General features: G+C 46.1%; 1 protein-coding gene across 2 annotated transcripts in view; it reads right to left on the reverse strand.

Annotated features, from left to right (window-relative positions):
- LOC137528097 (uncharacterized) overlaps positions 1-26,726 on the reverse strand; it is a 172,699-nt gene that overhangs the window by 38,557 nt on the left and 107,416 nt on the right. For both annotated transcript variants that reach the window (XM_068249373.1, XM_068249372.1), the window contains exons 11-12: positions 15,310-15,417; positions 5,401-5,622 (exon numbers count right to left, since the gene is read on the reverse strand). In XM_068249373.1, coding sequence (XP_068105474.1) covers positions 5,401-5,622; positions 15,310-15,417 — 330 coding nt within the window. The remainder of the gene's footprint in view (positions 1-5,400; positions 5,623-15,309; positions 15,418-26,726) is intronic.

Raw genomic sequence — 26,726 nt, forward strand, 5'->3', positions numbered from 1 at the left:
ATGGCAGCACAGAGGAAGGAGTATGCCAGCTAGAGAGGTGAGTGTGAGAGTGAGAGTGCTTTGCTGTGTTAATACTCCGCACGGGGCGGAGAGGTGTACACACATACACACACACACACACACACACACTCACACTCACACACTCACACTCACACTCACACACTCACACTCACACTCACACACTCACACTCACACACTCACACTCACACTCACACTCACACTCACACTCACACTCACACTCACACTCACACTCACACTCACACTCACAAACACTGAGCTGCACTGGGTGGGAACTTGGTTAGATCCTAAGTATAAATATAAAATGGAGGATATGCTACCACCATTACAGACGGTAGTCAAATTGCAATAGTTCCATAACAAGTTGAAACAGATGCTGTATTCCACTTTTCCCTCCCAATTTCTGTCCTATCCTACTATCCTCCACTACTGCCCCACACTATCTGCCACCTCCATACCTGTGGTACACTCAGTGGAAGAGAATAAAACAATTAAAAAATTTAAATTGATGTGTCTTACCTCATAGAGGACAAGACTTCGTCTATAAGGTAAGCCACCTCAATTTTAGTTTTTAATTGTTGTATTCTCTTGGGCGACTCTCAACCGTGTGTTCCTGATATCCCCCTCCGTGAGGGGTGAATCCCCTGAGCCCTCTTTTCAGAGAGCGACCGACATACGGATCTTCCGTACCCGTTGAGAGATGGCCGTTAGTAGAATATCAGTAAATTTACTGATATTCTGTTCTTTTGCTGGGCTACTTTTAATAGTAAAATATTGTTAAATGATACCAGTATTTTACTACAGCTAAACTTAACCCTATTCTCACACAGAATCCTCCCTCTACCAATGCCAAACCCTAATCAACCCCACCCACTCCAATCAGGCCAGGATATACATCACAGGAGCCTATAGGCACATGTGTCCTGGCACCCTAGACTTCGCCCTCCATGAACCTAGAAACCCCACTAAACTGCACAGCAAGTGTGCTGGCTTTCCCAGCTGTGACTTCTCCCTTACTTCCCTTGCCTGTCATAGGTAGCTACAGATGTCCCTTAGCATTAGCTAGCCAGAGCTATCCTCAGTATTAAGTAGCTAGTGGTGCCCCTGACTGAAAGGAGATCTGGGCAGTGGAATGCTGAGACCTGGGCGTGTAACCTCTCATTCACACTCTGCTCCAGACTCTGCATAGACAAGAGGGGAGGGAGGCACTTGGGGAGAGGAGTGATCCATCTTTCCACCAGCAGGGGCCTGTAGACACATGCCTACACTGCCTTATGGTACTCCGACCCTTTTTCCTGTTAGAACACAAACACAGCTCGGCAGCCTGCAGCGCTAGGACAGTTTCCAATAGATTTCATGCTGAAATCTATTGGAGATTTGTCTGCGATATATGATGAGCAGGCAATAGATCCGTCTCTGATCGGATTGGATCAGGTAGGGATCTACCTGATGCTCGATCTGGTGGCAGATTTAACAGCGTATGGGCACCTTTAGTGGTTATTTCAAAATAACGTATGCAAGGACAGACCATAAAGACAGGCCCGGATTTGTGGCAAGGCCAAATAAGATGGTGCCTAGGGTGCCATAAAGAGAAGGGGTGGACAGCACTCAAGCAGTTAAAATGCAAGCCGCCAGCACACTCACCCGGCCAGCCCACAGCCACCCTGTTATCTGTGAACATCACAGACCACTACGGACTTGGTGCCTGCATTGTAGAGTGGGAGCAGAGCCAAGCAGCAGCCTGTCACTCACATCTCTGCTGGGCTCCCGCACTGAAGCTTCGTCAACTGGATGTCTCTCACTCCCCAGCCACCATCAGCCAACTAGTGTTGGGCGAACATCTAGATGTTCGGGTTCGGGCCGAACAGGCCGAACATGGCCGCAATGTTCGGGTGTTCGCGCCGAACTCTGAACATAATGGAAGTCAATGGGGACCCGAACTTTCGTGCTTTGTAAAGCCTCCTTACATGCTACATACCCCAAATTTACAGGGTATGTGCACCTTGAGAGTGGGTACAAGAGGAAAATTTTTTTAGCAAAAAGAGCTTATAGTTTTTGAGAAAATCTATTTTAAAGTTTCAAAGGGAAAACTGTCTTTTAAATGCGGGAAATGTCTGTTTTCTTTGCACAGGTAACATGCTTTTTGTTGGCATGCAGTCATAAATGTAATACAGATAAGAGGTTCCAGGAAAAGGGACCGGTAACGCTAACCCAGCAGCAGCACACGTGATGGAACAGGAGGAGGGCGGCGCAGGAGGAGAAGGCCACGCTTTGAGACACAACAACCCAGGCCTTGCATGAGGACAAGAAGCGTGCGGATAGCATGCATTTTGCCGCCATGCAGTCATAAATGTAATACAGATAAGAGGTTCCAGAAAAAGGGACCGGTAATGCTAACCCAGCAGCAGCACACGTGATGGAACAGGAGGAGGGCGGCATAGGAGGAGAAGGCCACGCTTTGAGACACAACAACCCAGGCCTTGCATGAGGACAAGAAGCGTGCGGATAGCATGCATTTTGCCGCCATGCAGTCATAAATGTAATACAGATAAGAGGTTCCAGGAAAAGGGACCGGTAACGCTAACCCAGCAGCAGCACACGTGATGGAACAGGAGGAGGCGCAGGAGGAGAAGGCCACGCTTTGAGACACAACAACCCAGGCCTTGCATGAGGACAAGAAGCGTGCGGAAAGCATGCATTTTGCCGCCATGCAGTCATAAATGTAATACAGATAAGAGGTTCCACGAAAAAGGGACCGGTAACGCTAACCCAGCAGCAGCACATGTGATGGAACAGGAGGAGGCGCAGGAGGAGAAGGCCACGCTTTGAGACACCCACTTAACCCACTGCTGGATGCTTGAGAGCTCATCCAATTAATTATCTGGTCCTGTTCTTTTGGATTTGTGAGGGTTGATTTCCTGGACAACATGGGCGGTATTGAGTGGGTTTTCTTCAGTGCTCCACTGTGGCCTGTACGTGAACAGTCAGGGGAAACACCTCTTCCCTTGCCCCTCCCTCTTTCACAGGATTTCTTCTTCATTTCACTTATCCTTAAAGTACACGCTGACTGGCAGCAGTACAGTGGCAGTACAGAAATGCTATACAGTGGTGGGTGAGCGGTGTACTACTGTTGCCAGCAGCGACACAGAGCACAATGCTATACAGTGGTGGGTGAGCGGTGTACTACTGTTCCCAGCAGCGACACAGAGCACAATACTATACAGTGGTGGGTGAGCGGTGTACTACTGTTCCCAGCAGCGACACAGAGCACAATTCTATACAGTGGTGGGTGAGCGGTGTACTACTGTTCCCAGCAGCGACACAGAGCACAATTCTATACAGTGGTGGGTGCGCGGTGTACTACTGTTCCCAGCAGCGACACAGAGCACAATGCTATACAGTGGTTGGTGAGCGGTGTACTACTGTTCCCAGCAGCGACACAGAGCACAATGCTATACAGTGGTGGTTGAGCGGTGTACTACTGTTCCCAGCAGAGACACAGAGCACAATGCTATACAGTGGTGGTTGAGCGGTGTACTACTGTTCCCAGCAGCGACACAGAGCACAATGCTATACAGTGGTTGGTGAGCGGTGTACTACTGTTCCCAGCAGAGACACAGAGCACAATGCTATACAGTGGTGGTTGAGCGGTGTACTACTGTTCCCAGCAGAGACACAGAGTGGCAGTAAACACAATGCTATATAGTGTGGGTGAGCGGTGTACTAATGTTCCCAGCAGCGACACAATGACGGGGGGGGACCCTGGCTAGCCTGGCTGGAGAGAGAACTACCCTGCCTGCCTACCCAAAGCTAAACCCACAGACAAATGGCGGAGAAATGACGTGGATCGGGTATTTATTTACCCGAACCACGTGACCCGTTCGGCCAATCAGAGCGCGTTCGGGTCCGAACCACGTGACCCGTTCGGCCAATCACAGCGCTAGCCGAATGTTCAGGGAACGTTCGGCCATGCGCTCTTAGTTCGACCATATGGCCGAACGGTTTGGCCGAACACCATCAGGTGTTCGGCCGAACTCGAACATCACCCGAACAGGGTGATGTTCTGCAGAACCCGAACAGTGGCGAACACTGTTCGCCCAACACTACAGCCAACACATCACAAGATGATGAGGGGGAGAGGAAGATACGCACAGTGTCTGGAGGGGAAGAGGAAGCTTCTACGCTGGAGCCTGGTGGAGAGGTTTCTTAAGTAGGAAAATACAAATATTCACATAGATCTTTACATCTGTCCTGAAAGCGGGACAAATGAGGAAGAAAGAGGGACAGAGGGCTTTGGTTCCAAAGAGGGACTGTCCCTCTGAAAGAGGTTGTTGGGCATAGTTAGAGAGTGGGTTCGTGTTAGACATAAGTACGCTGGCAAGGAGGAAGTTAGTGTTAGGCGTAGGTTGGGGGTAAATGTTAGGTGTGGGTAGTTGGGGTTAGTGTTAGGCGTAAGTATGGGGAGGTTAGTATTAGGTTAGTGTTAGGCATAGGTGGGGGGTTAGTATTAGGTGTAGATAGGGTGGAGTTAGTATTAGGCGTAGTTAGGGTGGAGTTAGTGTTAGGCATAGGTAAGTAGGAAGAAGGCGATAGCAGAATATTGGTAACAATACTAATATTCCACTATTGGAAACATGTTGTGCTCATATTAACAGGCACACCTTTTAAATGTACCCTAAGCAGGCTGCTTGATTGCAACATATTACATGAAAAACATGATCCTGATCTTTGGTACAACGAAAAAAAGAAAGCAGCAGGCACTGTGTCTTCTGTTATTTTCAGTAATGGATATATAGAGCAGTAGTATGAAAAGGGTAGGACATCCTTTCAGAATGACTGCTCTGCTCAGGGTACATGAAACAAACAATTGGGATACTTGATTCTGGAGAGAAGTATACCTGGCACTGCTATGTCATATAACAAATAATAGTTCCATATTCAGTGGTGGTAATGTAAAAATGCACAAATCCTACCCTTACGATGTAGCTGTGGGGCTGTGTGGGATGTAATAGGGTAAAAGAAATGTTATAGTACCTTACGTTTAGGCCTATTTGTCTTTGCTGCTAATTTATCTCTCTTTCCTATATATATATATATATATATATACATATATATTTTTAACATTGTTTTCTGTATGCACTGTCCTTTTAACTTCAGGTCATCCTGTGTTGTTGTGTTTCAACACAGGAGTTGTTGTTGCCACCGTCCTACAGCTACATCGTAAGGGTTTGTGCATGTTTACATTGCCACCGTTAGATGTGGAACTATTTTCCCAATAAAGTTATTTGTTATGACATTGCAGTGCCGAGTATACTTCTCTCCAGAATCAAGGATCCTGATCTTATGTATGATCCTGAAGAACAAATGTTAACAGGCACTTACCTAAGGAATGGTTCAATGAAGTATTAGGATTAAGGATGTTCGCTTTCAGGAAATTCTCCCACCCCTGGCACACTCTAGGGAGATTACACAATCTTTGCAGACTGTGATTACAATTTGAATTGCATGAATATGTTTTATCGTCGATCTGGACATCACAGTTAAATTCTGTTTGTTTGAGGTCTCTGTCAGACTTTAAAATTGTATGGATCAAATAGTGCTTTCCTAAGGAAAGAAAAAAATAAGTAGTGAATGAGGAACAGACAAAAATCTAACTTCTAGAAGAAATAAAAAGTTTGAACAGATGCAAGTCCTTTATTTGTGTTTTTATACATTATTATTAGTATTTTTATAGCACCAACATTTTTCACAGCCCTGTAGAGCGTATAAATAGTCTTATCACTTAACTGTCTCTCAGAGCGGCTCCCAATCCAATTCCTATCATAGTAAAATGTTCATCATAGTCTAGGGCCAATTTTTTAGGGGGCACCAATTAACTTGTCTGTAATTTTTTGTGATGTGGGAAGAAACCAGAGTGCCCAGAGGAAACCCACACAGACACAGGGAGAGCATACAAACTGCATGCAGATAGTGCCCTGGCTGGGATTCAAACCAGGGAGCCAGTGCTGCAAGGTGGGAGTGCTAACCACTATGCCACAGTACAGCTCTTAATTATCTTTGATATACATGCACCGCCACCACAGAACAGCAACACATCATGGCATTGCACATGCAATGTAAGTGTGCAGGCTACAAAGAAGAGAGCTTTACTGATGGTCTCTGCACAGAAGCATAGTTTCCAACCAAACACCCTGCCGGTTGTTGATACTTCTGAGCAGTGGCTTTCTAAGGGAGTAGTGCAGGGAGCAGCCCACCCCGGGTCTCAGTGTGCAGGGGTGGGTGACAACCGGCCCCCCTCCAGCCTCAGTGTCCCGGCCGGCCACCGCTGTGCACCTCCACGCTACCCCCTTGCCGCTATCTCATCTGCTCACGGTAGTCCAGCGATTTCAGACTTCCTGTCACTGCTATGCTCTGCCCCTAGTGCTGGCATTGCTTCCTGTATGCGTGTAATCATGTGATGCAGGAAGTGGTGTCAGGGAGTAGGCAAGAGCTGAGTAGTGACAGGAAGTCAGATATCAGTGGACTGTGCTGCAAAGCAGGTATAAGATAAAAGCACATCTTCCAGCTGCACATTTTCTGCATGCATGGCTACTTATACTGGGGACAACTATTCCATGCTACCTATACTGTGGACAACTATTCCATGCTACCTATACTGGGGACAACTATTCCATGCTACCTATACTGGGACAACTATTCCATGCTACCTATACTGTGGACAACTATTCCATGCTACCTATACTGGGGACAACTATTCCATACTACCTATACTGGGGACAACTATTCCATGCTACCTATACTGGGGACAACTATTCCATACTACCTATACTGGGGACAACTATTCCATGCTACCTATACTGGGGACAACTATTCCATGCTACCTATACTGGGGACAACTATTCCATGCTACCTATACTGGGGACAACTATTCCATGCTACCTATACTGGGGACAACTATTCCATGCTACCTATACTGGGGACAACTATTCCATGCTACCTGCGCTGTCGACACGCAGCGTGTCGCGGTGGGCTGTGTTTACCTCTGTAATACCAGTCTCGCCACTCCCCCGCCTCCTGCATAGCTCCGGTCCCCACCCGCGTCCCTTCCCTCCCCGCTGATTGGAGGGAAGGGACACGGGCGGGGACCGGAGCTATGCAGGAGGCGGGGGGAGCGGTGAGAGTGACACTACATAGGTAAACACAGCCCGCTGCGTGTCGACAGCGAGGCTGTGATTTATGGGGGACAGCAGAGCGCAGGGGGAACTTAGGGGGGATTGAGATAGCAACAGAGGCTGGGCAATATAGGCAGACCCAGCCTCTGTATGCGGATATCATTCTTAGAGCCCCACCTCGGGTTCTCTTTAACAAAGCCTACAGGTGAGGTTCCTCATTCAAGTGTGCTACTGAATGTCAGCTGCTGGCTCGGTGTGATATTTACATGTCATCATACATAGACTTCAGAGGGAATGCAAACGCTCACCCCTTTGCATTGGAGACGGAGAGTCTGCACTCTCTCCAAATAAACCATAGCTGGTCTTTGCTCCAAGCTGCTTGCGGGCGAAGCATTCTGGCCATCTCTACCCGCCAACCCTTAACGCCTAACCAATGTACTGTTGTGGCTGGATAGTGTACTGGAAGTACCTACTCAGTAAAGAGTCCAAGGCAAAAACCCCTAACACTGCAGGGTTGCCTTTTGAGCACGTCCCAGTGGTTGCAGCTCTTGAGGCTTTGAGTCCGACAGGAAAAAAGCGCTATACAAATGTTCTAGATATTATTCCGATTGTTCCAATTATTAACCTCCCCCTTAATCTTTAACCCTTAACCTCCCCCCTACCCAACCCTTGACTCCTAACCCTTAACCGTTTTCCCTTCCCCGTGCCGAGTAACTACATCCCTGCAAAAACCCATATCTCCTTGCAGGGATGTAGCTACTACGTCCCTCACCACCGCGCACTCCCGCTCCCCCCGCTTACCACTGCCAATTGTTAGCCAAGAAATCAAAAAATGGGAACTCGGTTCCCATTTATTGATCTAAATCCCCGTGTGAATGACTGCAGCCATTCATGAGACAGCACCGTTATTCACAAAAGCCGATACTTACACATCCACGCATAACGTCCTGTTTGTCTACTAGGGATGCTCATTCGGATTCCACGGAAATGCAATTTCCAAAAGTCCGATCGGAAATTTCATTTCCGCATCGGAATGCGGAAATCGGTAATGCAAGTGCGTTAGGCGGATTTCCGCCGGAAATCGCGGAAGATTCCGCCGGAAATCACGGAAATTCCACCCGACTTTAACATTGATTTTCTCAAAAACTATAAGGTCTTTTTGAAAACTTTTTTTGCATCTTGTTCACAAGATTCAGTTTAATAAACCCTGAAAATTTGGTGTTTCTAGGACTTACGGGGGCTTTGCTATTAACCGCTAAAGTTGGCGGATTTTTACTGTAATGTAAAATGCAGAAAATCTGCTTCTGCCTATTTTCTGCATTTACATTACAGGAAAAATCTGCCGAATTTAACGGTTAATAGCAAAGCCCCCGTACGTCCTAGAAACACCATTCCCAGGGTTTATTAAACAGAATCTTCTAAACAAGATGCAAAAAAAAGTTTTCAAAAAGACCTTATAGTTTTTGAGAAAATCGATGTTAAATTCGGGTGGAATTTCCGCGATTTCCGGCGGAAATTCCACATTGGAATGCGGAAATTGGTAGCGGAAAGCGGAATCGGTATTTAGCAATGGCGGAATGCGGAATTACCGCGGAATCGGAAATTGTCATTTCCAACCATCCCAATTGTCTAGTAATACTATGCATAGGGAAGTTATGTGCGAGGACATATTGTGGCCAAATAGTAAAATACATCAATTTTTTTTAATTAACCACTTGAGGACCACAGTGGTAAACCCCCCTAAAAACCAGGCTATTTCTTTCATAATTGGCCACTGCAGCTTTAAGGCCAAGCTGCAGGTCCGCACAACAAGCACACTAGTGAATCCCCCCCTCCTTTTCTCTCCACCAACAGAGATCTTGTGTTTATTTTTTTTGAATAAATATTGATGTATATTATTTTTTGAATATTTTGTACTATTTCTTTTTTTTTTTTTTTGTTTTTTTTTAAATCCCCTCCCACCCCCAGCCAGACACTCCTGGCGATCGGCTGTCATAGGCTTCTGCCTATGAGAGCCGATCGCTCTCTTTTGCCCCAGGGGGACAGCCGTGTCACACGGCTGTCCCCAGTACAGCGCTTTTGCTAATCGCAGCACTGTACTATGTGTAGAGACAGCGGTTTCGCAGCGTCAGCCATTTCACTCACTCGTGCGGCTGCAGTAATTAGAGAAGGGAGAGAACCTGGCTGCTGACATAGGGAAAGCTTAGTTAGGCTCTTATGTTAGGCTTGTTAGGTTGCTTCTTCTTGCTGATACTTATTGCTAAAAAGCACTCCTCATCCTCAACAGCTCTTTTGAGAGCTAATGAAGTTCTTGTGATCTATTTTTTTTTTTTTTGTGTGTGTCCCACCGACACTTGTGTTGCATATACAGCCCTGTCAGTCAGTCGCAGCTGCTGGACCTTGGCCCCTTGGTAATTCCTACTGTGCCACTGCCAGGCCCAGCACATTCAGTGACTACCTGTGTGTGTGACAGCTGCACATTTGTAATACCAATCACTGCATACCCACCTGTTCTGTGCACCTACCTACCTAAGTGAGTGCACGCAGTGCTATATACAAGTCAGTCGCTGAACCTGTTCACGGTACCTGTGTTCGTGACAGCTGCACATTGTATTGATACCAGTCACTGCATAGCTGTTCACTGCACCTGTGTGATTGCACATTGTATTAGTTAAGTCAGTGCATACCTTTCACTTCATCCCCCCAAATATGGGCAAAACAGGCAAAGGCAGGCCACCTGGCAGGTCTGTTCCAGGTCATGCTGTCGTGATTACGTGTGGCCCTGGACCAAAGTACAGTGTTCAGAAGGCGCGTGCCATCAACCTCCAAGATTGTCAGGACGTAGTTGACTATTTAACACAGAACACCTCATCTTCCTCAGCTTCCGCACAGAACCGTGACATATCTTCCTCCTCTTGCTGTGATTCTGGCACCCCACTTAACACTCAGTCGGCCGCCACCACCAAAGGGCCATCACCTCAGTGCTCAGCGGTGTGGAAATTTGTTTGTGTGTCTGCCTCATTTGAGAGCAATGCCATCTGTACTCTCTGCCACCAAAAATTGAGCCGTGGAAAGACCAAGACCCGCGTAGGGACAACTTCCTTACGAAGGCACATGATGACAAAGCACAAACTGCAATGGGATGACCACCTGAGGAAAAGCAGCACACAAAAGCAAAGCCACACACCGCAGATACCAGGCCACAATTATTTCTCAAAAAAGGTAATACCCAAACTGTACCGTGATGTTGAAAGGCAAGTGGTGTCATCTCTGACACACAGCGTTGGGTCAAGGGTCCATCTGACCACGTAGTTTGCAAAGCACGGTCAGGCCTGCCCGAAGACTAAGTCAGTCCTCACACACAGCATCTCTGCCTGCACGCCGTGTGACTGCCTGCCCCAAGACTAAGTCGTTCCCCACACATCATCTCTGCCTGCAGGCCGCTTGACTGCATTCTCATCACCACCAACAGGGTCAAGGACTACGGGCGAATTCCTGAATTTTTAAGGCCGCTGCTAGCAGTGGCCGCTATAATAATTTTTCTGGTGCGTGTACATGCCTGCCTAATTTTTCTGGCTGCACTGCAGCTGCAACAACAAAACAAAAGCAACACAGATATTTTCTGATTATTGGTGATCTGCAGTATCACCAATAATACAGATGCTATACCTGATTATGTGGTGATCTGCAGAATCACCAATAATACTAGTATAGCTAGACACAGGACACCCAATGTGATATTGTGTTTGGTGCAACAGTAAACGGAGAAGTTATCTCCCGAGAGGCGGGAGATACAGACACTACTGCAGTCAAGGATTCCCTGAGGAGCAGGGAATCAGACTGCACTGCAGCCAGTGGACCCCTGAGGGGCAGGTTTCCACTGACTGTGCTGCGAGATGATCTCCTGAGATAAAGGTAATACAGACACTACTGCAGCCGAGGATTCCCTGAGGAGCAGGGAATCGGATGGTACTGCAGCCAGTGGACACCTGAGGGGCAGGGACCACTGACTGGACTGCAAGAGTGATAACTGGTGTAATGAGAGATATGATTGGACTGCAGCCAGGGACTCCCTGAGGAGCAGGGAATCAGACTGTACTGCAACCAGTGATTCCCTGAGGGCAGGGAATCAGACTGTACTGCAGCCAGTGGACTCCTAAGGGATAGAGACCACTGACCGAGCTGCAGGATGGCCCTCTGAGGAGCAATTAACCATAAGCATGTGGTTGCAGCTGATGAACACCTGAGGAGCAAGTGTCACAGATAGTACAGTAAGACTGATCACCCAAGGGTTGGGTGACAGTCAGAAAGGTCAGACAAGCAAAGTCGGCAACACACGGACAGATAAAGTACAGAGACGGAAGACTGATTCGGTATCCGGGTACAGGCAATGTCGGCAACAGGTAATCAGATAGGCGGAGGTACCGAATCAGCAAGCAGGAGAGTGGTCAGGAAAGCCAGAGGTCATAACAGGTAACAGTATATATGTCAATCCTAGTCTTAGGTGTGAGATCCTTGGTCTCAACACCTGGGAACTAGTCTAATAGATAACAGTAGCAATGTAGCAATCTCCTAGTCTTAGGTGTGAGGTCCTTAGTCTCAACACCTGGGAACTAGTCTAATGGATAACAGTAGCACCTTAACGGCTATCACCGGAATCTGACTAAGTGTGAATTCCCAGCTCCGGCTGGTTCTAACACACTGTAAGATCTGACTGGGGTCTGAGTGCTCACACGTAAGCTTTCGCAACAGCAGACAACTTGCAACTGCCAGGCAAGTCCTATATATACCCAGAGCGCTCCACAGCGCCGCCCCAGTCACTCAGCCAATCCGGAGCATAGCTGGGATCAGCTGATCGGCATGATCAGCTGACTCCCCTTCTGCTAGCATAAAGGTCCTGTCGCCTGGCGCGCGGCGCGTAGCTCTCAATCTGTGTGCACTAGAAGGACCAGGCGAACCAGCAGCATGTTGCTGCGCGGCAGAAGCCGCCGGCTGGAACACGGAGATGGCCGCCCTGCTGGTTGCCCACGTGGCGGCATCACCGCTATTCATTACAATTCCCCTTCGTGATCGATACCTTGCTGTGGTGAAGGGGCTTGCATATCACAATTAAGCAATTACTGCTGCCTATATGAGTGTCTCGGGGGGGGGGGGGCACACCCAAGATAATAAGGTCGTTGCTTCAATGTGGACAGACCAAATTCGATCAGCTGGACAGTCACTGTTCTGCCATTGAGCTACCTTAGCCCAGCGACCATATGGGAAAGCCGCCATCACCTGCACTCTCGTCATGGTGCGCACCAGTCCAGCATGGACATCACTACACAAACAGCTGTTTGCAGTCACTGCATACCTTTCACTGCATCTGCGACTGCACATTGTATTATACCTGGCAGTCAGTGCATACCTTTCACTTGAATGGATGGCAGACTTGCCCTCCATAACAGATTCTCGTTAAAGGATTTAAAGTTGATTCGTCTCATATACAGCAGGGCCTCGAAAGTCCTCCTGTATTGTTATTTTTCATCAATACCTCCCTGCGTCAGGACTTGCATGCCATGCCTGCTTCCTGCTGCCTTCCTTGGATGTGTGGTGGTAGCCGTTCCTGCTCCTTTGCCCACAGCTTGCCTGCTGCCTTCCTTGGATGTGTGTAGCCGTTTCTCAGGATCCCACTCCGGACTGGAATTGAACCCTGATTCCCCGGCCATTACCCGTGGTCACCATGGTACTGAGAAAGTAATATGGAAACTTGTTTATCAGTCACACAGTTGAATGAATGGCAAACTTGCCCTCCATAACAGATTCTCGTTAAAGGTACTGAACAGCAAGCAGAACAAGTATTTAAAAAAATAGATGTAAGCTTTAACAATGGTAGAGAAAGAACCATCAAAAGTTGATAAGGCAGTCAGACATTAGGTGACATCACTGAGTGAGGAAGAGCACTCTCGTCATGGTGCGCAGTAGTCCAGCACGGCCGTCACTACACAAACAGCTGTTTGCGGTGCGTTACACAGTGAGTTTGGTGTGTCAGTGTGAAGCAGTACACTAATTACACTCCCTGATTGATGTATACACATGCAAGATGTTTTAAGCACTTTAGGCCTCCAAATTAGCATGCAATGTGATTTCTGCCCTTAAAAACGCTGCTGTGCGTCAAATCCAGATTTTTCCCAGGGACTTTTGGCATGTATCCCACTCCTCCATGCAAAAACACAGATGTTAGACCCCTTCAAACATCTTTTCCATCACTTTTGTGGCCAGCATAAATGTTTCTAGTTTTCAAAGTTCACCTCCCCATTGAAGTCTATGCGGTTCACAAAAGTTCGCGAGAACCAAACTTTTTGCGGAGGTTCGCGCTCGAGGTTCGCGAGCCGAAAATCGTAGGTTCGAGCCATCTCTACTCATCACCTGGCACACAGGCTCATTGCTCAGATAGAATAGCTTGAATAAGTTATAGCTAATATTCATTATGCTCTTTACACACTGACATTGCATAGGTGAAGCCAGCAATTGAATATTCAGGTAAATACTAAGCAATGTCAGGTGATAAAAAAAAACCACACACACAGTTCCACTGCGCTCTGCCAAATGAAATGTCCACAGTAACACACAAGTTCTCCACCAGGTGCTGCTCCAAAATACTCTGGGACCAAAGTATGGACACTGGTAGAAATACAGAAACACAAAAAGAGAGGAGGAGCGCTCTCTGGTGTATTAACCTTTTTTAATATTGCTTCATTCGCAAGGTAAAAAATAAAACTCACAAAGTATAAGAAACAGTAAAACTTATCACACTCAAAGTGTATATCACCGTGCCCCAGGGGATGGAAAACGCCTGCTCAGTCGCCTCCGCTCTATGGCCAGTAGTAGCGGGACTCGGGGATCCGATAGCGCCAGCGGGGACCCGGAACACGGAAGCAAGCTTGCAGCTACTCTGCGCCTTAATACATCATGACGCGTTTTGGCATTCCACGCCTTCGTCAGATGGCGTAACGGCGCAGGGACGGGAGCTAAATGCGCGGAGCTAAATGTGGCAACCAGCCGGACGCGTGACAAATGACGCGTGCGGAACAAAAACTATTGGATGCATTACATGGCATGAGGGGAGGAGTTGTTGCCCTAACAACCGGCCAAGCTTATTGGCGGTGGCCGGGATGGGCCAAACGTGTCAAATGCATAGCGTGCAATGGGCTCAGAAAAACTAATGGCTCACTGCTAAGCGGGGGTACGGAGGCAAACACCGCAACAGGTAGGCTTGTACGCCAAGCTGTTGCGGGTAGAGGATCTATATAAAGAATGCGCCCATTAAACCATACAGGACATACCATTTGCATTACTACAGAATAAAACTTAGAATTTAGCCTAAAATGCATGTTATTCCACATACAGGCGTTCATTACAAACATATATATAAAAAAAGGGGGGTCTATCGATACACATATACAAAAATACAAATTATAAAAAATACAAAATATAAAAAACATGTATAAATGCTCTAAAAGCAAGTATGTGTACAAATATATGCACACAGGCATGTGCACATAATGTGTTCACAATTCCACAACAGGTCCAAATAAGGAGGTTTTTTTTTTGTTTGTTTTTCAGGTGATAAAAAGCTTGCATGTGCAAAGCTTCTTATCAACTCGTATGAATAGATCTGGGAGATTTCAAGCCGACCAACTCTAAAAAGAAAAAGCAGACAGATTTATTACAATGTTTTTTTTTAAAAAAAAAGATTGTATTTTTGCCTATAATACATACAATATAGCTAATGCATTTAATAAATACTACAGAGATCTCCATGACATAGAGAAATCCATTACTAGCCCAACAATTCTGTACTTCAAGTTCATGAAATTCAGGCCCCTGTAACCTTTCCCTTCTTTTACAAATACAGCCAGGGTCAGACTGCGACACTGGAAGCCTACTAGAAAAATGTAAACCAGGGGCATATGTGCCGTATGATATGGAGGGGGTTAGATTGAAAGCTTCTCTAAGGACAGTTGGAGACATGACTTTCTACAGTGCTAAAGAAGATGTCAGTCAGTGCTATGTAAATACAAAATATGTCAAGAGATTGGACTGTGAGCACCTCTAAAGGGAAGTCTCACTGACTCACCAAGTGGCAGTTGATCATTTCTTGCTAGCTGGGCAGCCTGGGGTTCTCTGGTTGGCTCGGTAGAATGCCCGTGGTGGTCTGGTTGACTGGCTGGAGAGCCTGAAGATGCTGTAGAAAGATCAGACAGTGGTGGAGATTAGATTGTGAGCTCCCCTGAGGACAGTCAGTGACAGGACTATGAACTTTGTAAAGTGTTGTGGAATATTTCAGTGCTATATAGATACAACTCCCCTCTCCAGGATCCAGAAGACACATGCAACCCGCCATCCTCCTCTCCTCCTAGGTGCTCCATATCTATTGTGCAAGTGCCGTCTCTCATCATGTTACAGACGGCACTTGCACCATAAAGATGGAGCCCCCAGGAGGAGAGAAGGAAGATGGGTCGAGATGTGTCTGCTGGATCCTGTAGAGATGAATATTTCACCCTTTTACTGCTCTCTCAGTACTAAATTTCCGTTTGCGAACGTTGAATCCAAACTTCCGGAAAAAGTTTGGATTCGCACAAAACAGGCGAACCTCCATAGACTTCAATGGGTAGACAAATTTAGAAACATACAGGGACTCTTTCTGGCCACAAAAGTGATCGAAAACTTGTTTCAAAGGGTCTAACATCTGGACATGGGCATGCCAGAGGGGGATCAATGCCAAAAGTCTCACCAAAAATTATGGAGTTGACGCAGAGTCAGGTTTTAATCCCTAAAGGGCAGAAATCACAGTACATTCCTACATTTGAGGAAAGGGGCTGTTTTAAAATGTCCAGAGTGGTAATGTAAGGCTTATGCCCGCTTCACACGCTTCACACAGACCAAACTCGGTGTTTAATGCACCACAGAGAGTTGTTAATAGTTGAGACTCTCAGGACTTAAACGTTAGTCCTCTCGGCCGCAATCTTTGTGTAGTGGTCGTGCATTGGTGAGAGTGCATGCCATGGCGTTTTCCCAGCCCCCATGGACAGCACAATGACAGTAAAGTGACCCAGAAAACAGTGGTTCTGCAGTGTGGGCCCAGTGTTGGCCTAGTAGGCTTTAATGAACGATCACCTGAGGTGACCAAAGGTTTTGCCAGTTTACAACACACTCATATAGGTCATTGCTTCATTGTGATACGCAAGCCCCCTCACCACGACAAGGTAACGATCACAAAGGGGAATTGACATCATGTACATGCCTTTTTTGTTGTTGTTGTGGCCACAGTTCAGCACCATAGGCCGGAAAAATTAGGCATGTATACATGCCAGAAAAAAATATCTTTTAAGAGGCCGCAGTATCCACAGTCAGGTATAAAAGGTGGACAGGTAGCCGGGGTAGATGCACAGTCTTGAGAAAGCCAACTGGGTGAAATGATTGCAGACCATACTCCGCACCTCCATTCTGCTGCCTGTGTCCGATAAGTATTTCATATTTTTATCACAGCTTGATTGCTACAGGCATTTTATATGAAGATTCATTAAAGAGTGTTGGAATTTTATGACGAGTGCTCCTGGATTTTTTCTATTCTCCATGCAATACGTTAAGTCTATTCTTTCATCTGGAAGTTGCACCATCTGATGTTTTAACCATGTTATGATATAGCAAGTAATCATTGGTGTGCATCAAGCTTTTGTCTTCTCTGTATAGAGACTGCGGGGGAGATTTATCAATGCATTACCGACAGTTTTTTCTTCTTAAACTGTCCTTACCAGCAGGGTAAAGTGTTCTGCACGTTTGTAAGAAGCTCCCCAATGCTTTCTTAAGTGAAGGGAGATAGCGGCAGTTCTGAGAGTTTTCCTTAGATTAAGGACAGTGCAGAACTGTCCCTGAATAAGAAGTATCTAATATCACTTCTTAACCCCGCAGAGCAGGTTTATGCTGACACATCATAGCTTCCTTTTTAATTTACTGCCATCTACCCACCCTCATTTGTTACTGAGGTGAACACCCCTTCACCCTGGTGATGTTTATTTGTTTAAGAGAAGGAGGGGAATTGTGGATGAGTGTGTGGAGAATTGACTGTTTAGAGCCGGGGTGCCGAATACGTCGATCGCGATCTACCGGTAGATCGCGACCGCCCTCTGAGTAGATCGCGGCCGTCCGGCCGCGTCCTGTCAAATTGTTGTTGCGGCTCTGAAACTATGTAGCTGCGGCTGTCATTTTCTCCTACTAGGATCGGCAGCTGAAGGGGAGAGGCGCGGCTCATGGGGAGAGGCGTGGCTGAAGGGGAGAGGAGCAAATGGGAAGCCTCTCCTTCCCCTTTAGGCTCTGTGATGCAAGCCATGTGGCCACGCCTCCCCAAGTCCCGCGGGTCTTCAGTAAGTAACAGTCATCCCCGCTCTTGTGAGAGGAGCAGAGACAACTGAATGGAGGATTTCCTGCGCACAGAAAGGGGGCTAAAGAGACTGCTTTGCAAGGTGGGCAAATGGAATTTCAGATTTGATGAAGATGGGGGGATTGCTTGATTGAGCCTAATTCTTTGTGGTGGTTGGGGGGGGGGGGGGCATTTATAGATGTGTTTATAGATTTGATTATAGGAGCCATGTGCTGTGGGGGGAGAAGGATTGTGAAGGGGGGGCGGGTGTTGAAAAGAAGGGTTCTGTGACCATTTTTTTACAACTATGCTGTGATGGGGAGGGGGGATTATGACACTCTGTAGGGGAAGGATTCTGTGACCAACCATGTGCCTAACTATGCTGGGATATGTGTGTGTGTGTGTGTGGGGGGGTGCATGCGAGCGTGCGTGCGTATGTTGGTAGATCTCCTAGACTTGGTCATTTTAAAAGTAGCTCGCGACTTGAAAAAGTGTGGGCACCCCTGGTTTAGAGCATGTTAAAAATGTATGTAAAAGACAGAGCAGACATTTGGATTATTTGAGAGTGGAAGTTTAGGAGAGTAATTACAGCCTGGGCTGCTTGTGTCCCAGATGAGATAAACAAACAAGTCATACATAGAGATGTAGCGAACGGTTCGCCGGCGAACGGTTCCAGGCGAACTTTGGGGGTTCGCGGTCACCTGGACCAAGCGAACTTTTGCGGAGGTTCGATTCGCCCCATAATGCACTATGAGGGTCAACTTTGACCCTCTGCATCACAGTCAGCAGGCACATTGTAGCCATTCAGGCTACACTAAGCCCTGGAGCCCCACCCCCCTTATATAAGGCAGGTTTGCTGGCCATGACACCCACTCGTGTGCCTGCTAGAGACAGGCTAGGGACAGCTGCTTCAGACTTGTTCTCCTAGGGAAAGATTAGTTAGGCTCTTGGTCTTGGCTTGCTCCTGGCTGATTGTTATTGCTAAAATAGCACCCCTCAAGAGCTCTTTTGAGAGATAATGTTTTCCAGATGTGTTTTTTTTGTGTGTGTGTTGCTCACTGACATTATACAGCCCTATCTGTTGCAGCTGGACCTTGGTAATTGTTATTACTGTGCCAGCCAGGCCCTGCCTAACTATCTATACTGGGACACCTACCTATGCCTACCTAACTACTGGGGCACCTACTTACCTATACGGGGACACCTACCTACCTACCTATACTAGGAGACCTACCTATGCCTACCTACCTGTACTGGGTCTCCTACCTATGCCTAGCTAACTACTGGGACACCTACCTATGCCTACCTACCTATACTGGGACTCCTACCTATGCCTAGCTAACTACTGGGACACCTACCTATGCCTACCTACCTATACTGGTTCTCCTACCTATGCCTAGCTAACTACTGGGGCACCTACCTATGCCTACCTACCTATACTGGGACTCCTACCTATGCCTAGCTAACTACTGGGACACCTACCTATGTCTACCTACCTATACTGGGACTCCTATCTATGCCTACCTACCTATACTGGGACTCCTGCTTATGCCTAGCTAACTACTGGGACACCTACCTATGCCTACCTACATACAAGAAGATAATAAGGTCATTGCTTCATTGTGGACAGACCAAATTTGATCAGCTGGATAGTCACTGTTGTTCTATCATTGAGCTACCACAGCCCGGCGACCATATGGGCTTGAAAACTGCCACGACCTACACTCTCGCCACGGTGCGCACCAGTCCAGGCTGTCACTACACAAACAGCTGTTTGCGGTGCGTTACACAGTGAATTTGGCGCGTCTGTGTGAAGCAGAACTCTAATTACACTCCCTGATTGATGTATACACATGCAAGATGTTTGAAAGCACTTTAAGCCTGCAATTTAGAATTCAATGTCATTTCTGCCCTTAAAACGCTGCTTTGCGTCACATCCAGATTTTTGCCCGGGGTTTTTGGGCATGTATCCTACTCCGCCATGCCCCCCTCCAGGTGTTAGACCCCTTGAAACATGTTTTCCATCACTTTTGTGGCCAGCATAAATTTTTCTATTTTTCAAAGTTCGCATCCCCATTGAAGTCTATTGCGGTTCGCGAACTTTTCCGCGAACCGAACCTTCCGAACCGAAAATCGGAGGTTCGCGACATCTCTAGTCATACACTGTTGTACTCGTTTGTCTGAGACATCATTCTAGCTCCTCCTCACAGAGCTTGCTGACAGCAGGTGTGTTGATTACCTCAGCAACAGCAATTCCCCTCACACACTGCACTGTCTGAGAGACCTTCCTAACTCCTCCTATTCCTAACAGTTTAAGAAGGAATCTGCACTATCTAATGATTTCTTAAGATGCCTGAGACAGTTCTGCACGGATTTCTAAAAACCTACTAATATTTTGTCTCAGACACTCTTGATAAATTTGGCCCACTCTGAATATTCTGCAACACTTCAAACACAATTTAGTGATATTACTACAGGCCCTGGAGCAGTAGTGGAAAAAATGTGCTTGTGCTTTTATGTGGCACACAATTCAATATCAATGTAAGTGGGCACTTGTGTGGCTCAGACAGACACTGAGAATATGCCACAACACTTCAAACACAATTTAGTGATAATAACAGGGGCCCTGCAGCAGTAGTGGAAAAAATGTGCTTTTATGTGGCACACAATTCGATAACACTATAAGTGGGCACGTAAGTGGATCTGTGCCAGTGTGATACCTGACCTTCGCCGAATAGTGCTTGCCGGTGAAGTATTCAGGCCATCTCTAGACTGCACAGAAAATAGCAATGCAAAGTGATCATGCAACTTTCATTGTCCATTCACCGCAGCATGAACCGTCAGGTACGGAGCGCAATTGAATCAAAAATCATGCATGGAATAGAAAATGAGCACTGTGATTTACATGTAAATCCCAGTTCTGTTGTGATTGGAAAAACAGACGCGAATTGCTGCAAGTGTATAAGGACCCTTAACCTGTTATTTATCTCTATATTTGACTTGAGTTATCTCTCTTTACCCCACTTAAAGGAAACCTGAAGTGAGAAAAAAAACAAGTTCAATACTTACCTCAGCCCCTGGATGGTTCTGAGGCTTCTCCAATTTTTCTGCCCATCCTTCCAGCACAGGGTACCTCTATAGCTATTTGCCGATACACTTTGTTAATGATGTTTCTACTGGCTCACTTGTTTATTATAAATGAAGGAGAAAAGTCCTGCACAAGATGCTTCATTTTTCTGGGCACATGTGGACATGTGGGCGCATGCCTAGTCTAGATACGAGTGCCATGGCTGGGAACATGGCCAGGGGATGGAGAGGGAGCCTGCACTGGAATGGTGAGCTCTACAAAAATGCTGGGAAGTCCTGGGACCATTGAGAGGCTTCCATTTTCTAAGGTAGATATCAAACTTTCCTCCCTACCCACCTCAGGTTTGTTTTGAAGGACACATAAAGAGAATATTATAATATTAAGTGTGTGGTTTATGCAGGTTCCAGCACTGATAAATACAAACATACGGTAAGACAAAAAGGAAAAATAGAACAAACCAGTATGTGCTGCTCAATACAGCATATTTATTGCATTTTATAAAACCATACACCCACTATTATGCAAACGTGTCAGTTAATCAACTGGCACATAACGAACTGTAATTACAGTATACAGTGCTGTCTTGTCATAGACAATGTGATCTCAACTATGAACTAGTGTAAAACCAATCAACATGCCTGGGGGATGTATGTGAAAAAAGAATTTGTATAGCACCAACTGCAATAAATCTGCAGTACTGAGCAGCATATACTGGTTTGATCTCTTTTTCCTTTTTGTATTTTGTTTTGAAGGACATCTATCATAAAAATTGTAAAATTTCAAATACTGTACATACATATAAATACAGTAGATTACTCCCAGAGTAAAATGCACAATAAAATCCTTGATACTTATGTATTAGTCTGCCGGCCAGCAGTCGCTCTGTATTTTTCCTGCCGAAAAGTCTACTATCAGATAGGTCCAAAACCTGTCAGATCTGTCAGATTTTCAATACCTACTGGCAGTGACATAATAGGACAACTATTGGTTCTCATGAGGCAACCGACCGACGCTAGATCTGCAGAAAGTCTAGAGTCAGGTAGGATAGCAGCTGAATCTTCAAAACAAGGAAGTAATCTATAACACTGACAGAAACTCTAAATAAACTCTAAAATTTCACACCAGGCCTCTCGCCTATGGCCTTCAGCTTCAGGGCTTCGGGTACGGTGCTCATTTCAGCTGCTTTTCCCGCAACTTTATGAATTCTACTCGATTGGTGGTGTGAATTGTGTATCCTGCAGGCAGTTACGGTGCTCCACTAGGGCACTGGTCCCCCTGGGAATCACTGTACCCCCCTAAATGCCCCTACCCCTCTTCTCAGTAACATACAGTTAACTGTTTCCAGGATCCAGCAGCTTAAACAGAACAGGATAGGGTCTATAACTCTTCATGCCAGAGTCTATGAATCTATGAAGGCATTAAAGAGACTCTGAAGTCTTCTAAAAACAAAGTTTTTACTTTAAAAACCTCTTTAACCTAATTGCCCCTTGTAAAACGCCACATCCCAGTGGCTGAAAACGACATAAATCACCACTAATCCGCCCCCCCCCCCCCCCCCCCCGGCAAAATCCACTACTTTCTTGGTCATGGATTTTGCTGACCCAGGAGGCAGAGCTTTCAGCTGCAGTTCTGCCACCATGCGCGTCAATCCACGTGTATCTCCGCCTCCACCCCACCCCTCTCCATGAAGGAAGACTGAGAGGGGCGGGGAGAGACGGCGATCTGCACTGGTAGACAAATGTAGAGGCAGAGCTGCAGCTGAAAGCTCTGCCTCTATGCGGAAGTAGCTCCACGATGTCCCCAGGGGATTTGGGGTGATTTATGGCTTTTTCAGCCACGGGGATGCGGCGTTTTAGGAGGGACAATTAGGTTACAGAGGTTTTTAAAGTTAAAACCTAGTTTTTAGGAGACTTCAGAGTCTCTTTAAAGCGGAATATAACCCTGCATTTCAACTTTGCTCTAAAACATTATTTACAGTATATTATATGCAACCAGCATTTTTTTTTTTACTAGACCAGCATTGGAATGGTTACACACAGAGCTTTAAAGTTCCTGGAGAGAAATGCAGACGCATCCAAAGCTTACATAGATACATTTTGTTTACTTAAATGTATCGAAGTGTGGAATGTGACTCACTCTCTCTGACTGTGCAGGAGCTGTAGGACAGCCAAAGAGTGTGTAACATTTCTCACTTGTTACATCCTATTTAGTTAAATGTATCTATCTGAACTTCGGCTGTGTCTGCATATCTCTCCATGGAACTTTAAACCTCTGTGTGTAACCCTTCCAATGCTGGTCTAGTAAAAACAAAAATGCTGGTTGCATAGAATATGCTGTAAATAATGTTTTAGAGCAAAGTTGAAATGCAGGGTTATATTCCGCTTTAAAGAGACTCCGTAACAAAAATTGCATCCTGTTTTTTATCATCCTACATGTTCCAAAAGCTATTCTAATGTGTTCTGGCTGACTGCAGCACTTTCTACTATGACAGTCTCTGTAATAAATCAATGTATCTTTCCCCTGTCAGACTTGTCGGCCTGTGTCTGGAAGGCTGCCAAGTTCTTCAGTGTTGTGGTTCTGCTATGAACTCACCCTTTCTGGCCCCTCTACGCACACTGCCTGTGTATTATTTAGATAAGAGAGAAGAGAGAAGCTGCTCTAATCAGCTGGATAAATCGTCCTCTGAGCTGGCTGGGCTTTCACATACTGAGGAATTACAAACAAGGGCAAAGCTGTTTGCAGGAAGAAAAGAGCAGCCTGAAACTTCAGTGCATGGGGGAAAGAAACACACAAATGATCTCTTGAGATTCAAAAGGAATTCTGTATACAGCCTGCTTACGTATGGATGTATTTTCTATGTGTGGACATACTGTACATCAACCTACTTCCTGTTTTGGTGGCCATTTTGTTTGTTTACAAACAAACTTTTTAAAACTGTTTTTAACCACTTTTAATGTGGCGAGGAGCGGCGAAATTGTGACAGAGGGTAATAGGAGATGTCCCCTAACGCACTGGTATGTTTACTTTTGAGCGATTTTAACAATACAGATTCTCTTTAAGTAAACCAAGGGTCTTATCTATTTGAGATAAATAACTCACAATCCTTGCAAGATCCCTTGCAATTAATGTATCTGGATGACACTTATATTTGTAAAAAAAATCTCTCTACCTCCCTCTTATTCTATGTTCTAACATTGTCAGTCAACAAGAATAGTGTTTGAAGAATGCTCACTAGCTGAAAGCTTATGGTTTTTCTATTAAATTAGCCAATAATTGTTATGATCCGGATTCAAAAATTCCAATCTGTAAAATACAAGCTCTAGTCTGCAGCAATGCTTAACTAATAAGCTAAGGAATTAAACACACAGTGTTTCTCTCCCTCCTGTCTCTTTCCTCTCTTCTTTCTTATAAAGTCATCAGACACAAACTGAAATTATTTGTCTGTGATCTGTCCACACAGGAGCAGCTTGCTAGTGAGTAAGGATTAAAGCATGCCAGCCAACTAGCCAGGTACATACGTAGGTAACTTTTCTTCCATAACAGAACCATCACTTGGACAATCTGCTCTGCTCAAAAGTCTCTGAGTTTTGTTTGAAATGTTTTAATTCCTATCATTGCTGAGTTAGGAAAAACATATATAAATCAATTTATCAATATATATCAATATATAAATCAATTTTGATCACCAAAATGGGTCCCACCAGCCAGCCATTGTGTCTCCTTCGTGCCCCTCAACACATTTGAAGCTGGGGCTGCCACTGCCTGCTGGGTCTCTTTACCCTCGTGCAGCACTGAGCTGGAATAGATCAGCTGTTTGTTTTGTGACGAATCAGCTGTTAGTCTACCTGGCACTAGACTTTTCTGCAGAGGAAATACAGAGGCAGCACTGGTCGATGGTCTCATGTATTATAACCAGATCTTACAGGCCCGGGCTCTCCTGCCTCTCGCAACATGGCCGCTTCCTCTGGCCGCGGCTGCGCAGTCCGCCTTGCCGCGAGTGCGGCTGCGCAGCTCTAGGGCCAACCCCCCTGATCCACGCTACGTAGCGTGGATCGGGGGGTTGGCCCTAGAGCTGCGCAGCGTGGATTGGGGGGTTGGCCCTAGAGCTGCGCAGCCGCACTCGCGGCCAGGCGGACTGCGCAGCCGCGGCCAGAGGAAGCAGCCATGTTGCGAGAGGCAGGAGAGCCCGACCCGGGCCGTGGGGTCGGCAGCCGGCCCGGGGCGCTAATGAGCGGGGGGACCCGGCAGATCGGCACGGAGGGCGTGGATAGTGTCCTCCATGCCTCAAAAGATGAGGCAGGTAATTTACTTTTTTTAGTAATTTCGCCTCGTAAGTCCTTTAAGGACCAGAGACCACTGGTAAAGAAACGGCGGAATCCCGATGAATTTCCCCACATACCCATCACAACCACCATCATCGGCGCACGCCAGGATCCTGGGCCACCCACTCTGCCTGTCTCTATGACGGCAAAGTTCCTGAGCAGGTCAGGAGCCGCTTCCATTGGCTCCTGACTATGTCTTTCAATTTAAGCCAATGGGAGTTGCTTACATTCAAAGACAGGGCCAGGAGCCATTGAAATCGGCTCCTGACTGGCTCACAGGGCTCTGCCATCATAGAGACAGGCAGAGCAAGTGATCTGTGAAGGGAGACAGCAGCGAGGTCTTCGGGAGCGTCGAAAATGGTGGATGCGCGCAGCAGCAGTGAGTTGAAATCTAGCAGCCGGATTAGCATCAAAACAGGGCGTAGATTTCAACTACACGGGTCCAAAAGTAGTTAAAGGGACCCCGAGCAGTAAAAATAAATGGAATCGCTACTTACCTGGGGCTTTCTCCAGCCCACCGTAGGTCGGGAGGTCCCCCGGCGCCCTCCTGGCTTCTCTCCCCGTCCCTCCACCGCATACAGCACCGGCGACACCTGGGCCAGGTGTCGAGCTTCCGCTTCCATATCTCGGTCTTTTCGCGTCATCATGCCGGCCGCTTCACGTCATCACGCGACAGTACTGCGCATGCAATTGCATTTATTTTTACTGCTCGGGGTCCCTTTAAATAACATAAATAATGTAACATAAATAAAATCTTAAATATGTTCTATTTACCTCATGCAGAGTAGCTGAAACTAGAGGTAGAAGTAGTTATTTACACGTTTTAATTACATAGAACACAAAATTACTGCCTTGAAGGGGTGATCAATCCAACATTACTTTCACGATCCACAGAAAATATTAGGTATTGTCATGTAATTAGTTTTGGCCCACAAAAAAATCCAAGGAAAGTTTAAATTTCAGGCAGATGGTCGTCATGTTATCATATAACTTTAAAACGTCTTTAGATCATGAATGGTACTAATGGAAAACTGGTACCATGAACTTCGATCACAGCTGTATTGACTGAATATTATGTCATAAATTTTGAGCCAGTGCAGACCAGATGTTCCATAGAGAAAGCTGCATCAACATTGCACCAATGAGGAAAACAAAAACTCAAAAATCAGTTAGTTCATGCTGTTATTACTATTGGTGAGTACTATGAAGTCAATTATTTCTAGGGATGCACATTTTGATTTAGCTGAACAGAAATTTCTGAATTTCTGATTGGAAATGGACTTACTGCAACAGTAAATGGAAATTGGTCTCAGAAATCAGATTTCCGCATAAATGCTGCGTTACCGCAACTAGGTCATTTTAGCCCAATCACAGAACTCGGAAGCATTGGACCAATCAGAGAATGCAGATTTTTTTCCAAGAAAAACAGATTACTGTGATAATTTTAGTTCAATCAGAAGACTCAGAGAAATTTTCTGAGTCTTGTGATTGGCCTAAAATTTCAATGGTATTCCGATTACTGCAGTAAAATGTGCATTCTCTGATTGGTCCAATACTCAGAAGTACTGTATATACTCGAGTACAAGTCTAGAAATTTAGGTCTGATTCACTTCAAAAAAGTATAGGGGTAGACTTATACACGAGTCACAGGCAACACTGAGCACACTGAGTAATGTGTGTACTAATAGTGACATTCCCATTTGCAGCAATTTACCCCGTGCTAC

Source organism: Hyperolius riggenbachi, chromosome 8 (assembly GCF_040937935.1).
Source record: "Hyperolius riggenbachi isolate aHypRig1 chromosome 8, aHypRig1.pri, whole genome shotgun sequence".
NCBI classification, from domain to species: Eukaryota; Metazoa; Chordata; class Amphibia; order Anura; family Hyperoliidae; genus Hyperolius; species Hyperolius riggenbachi.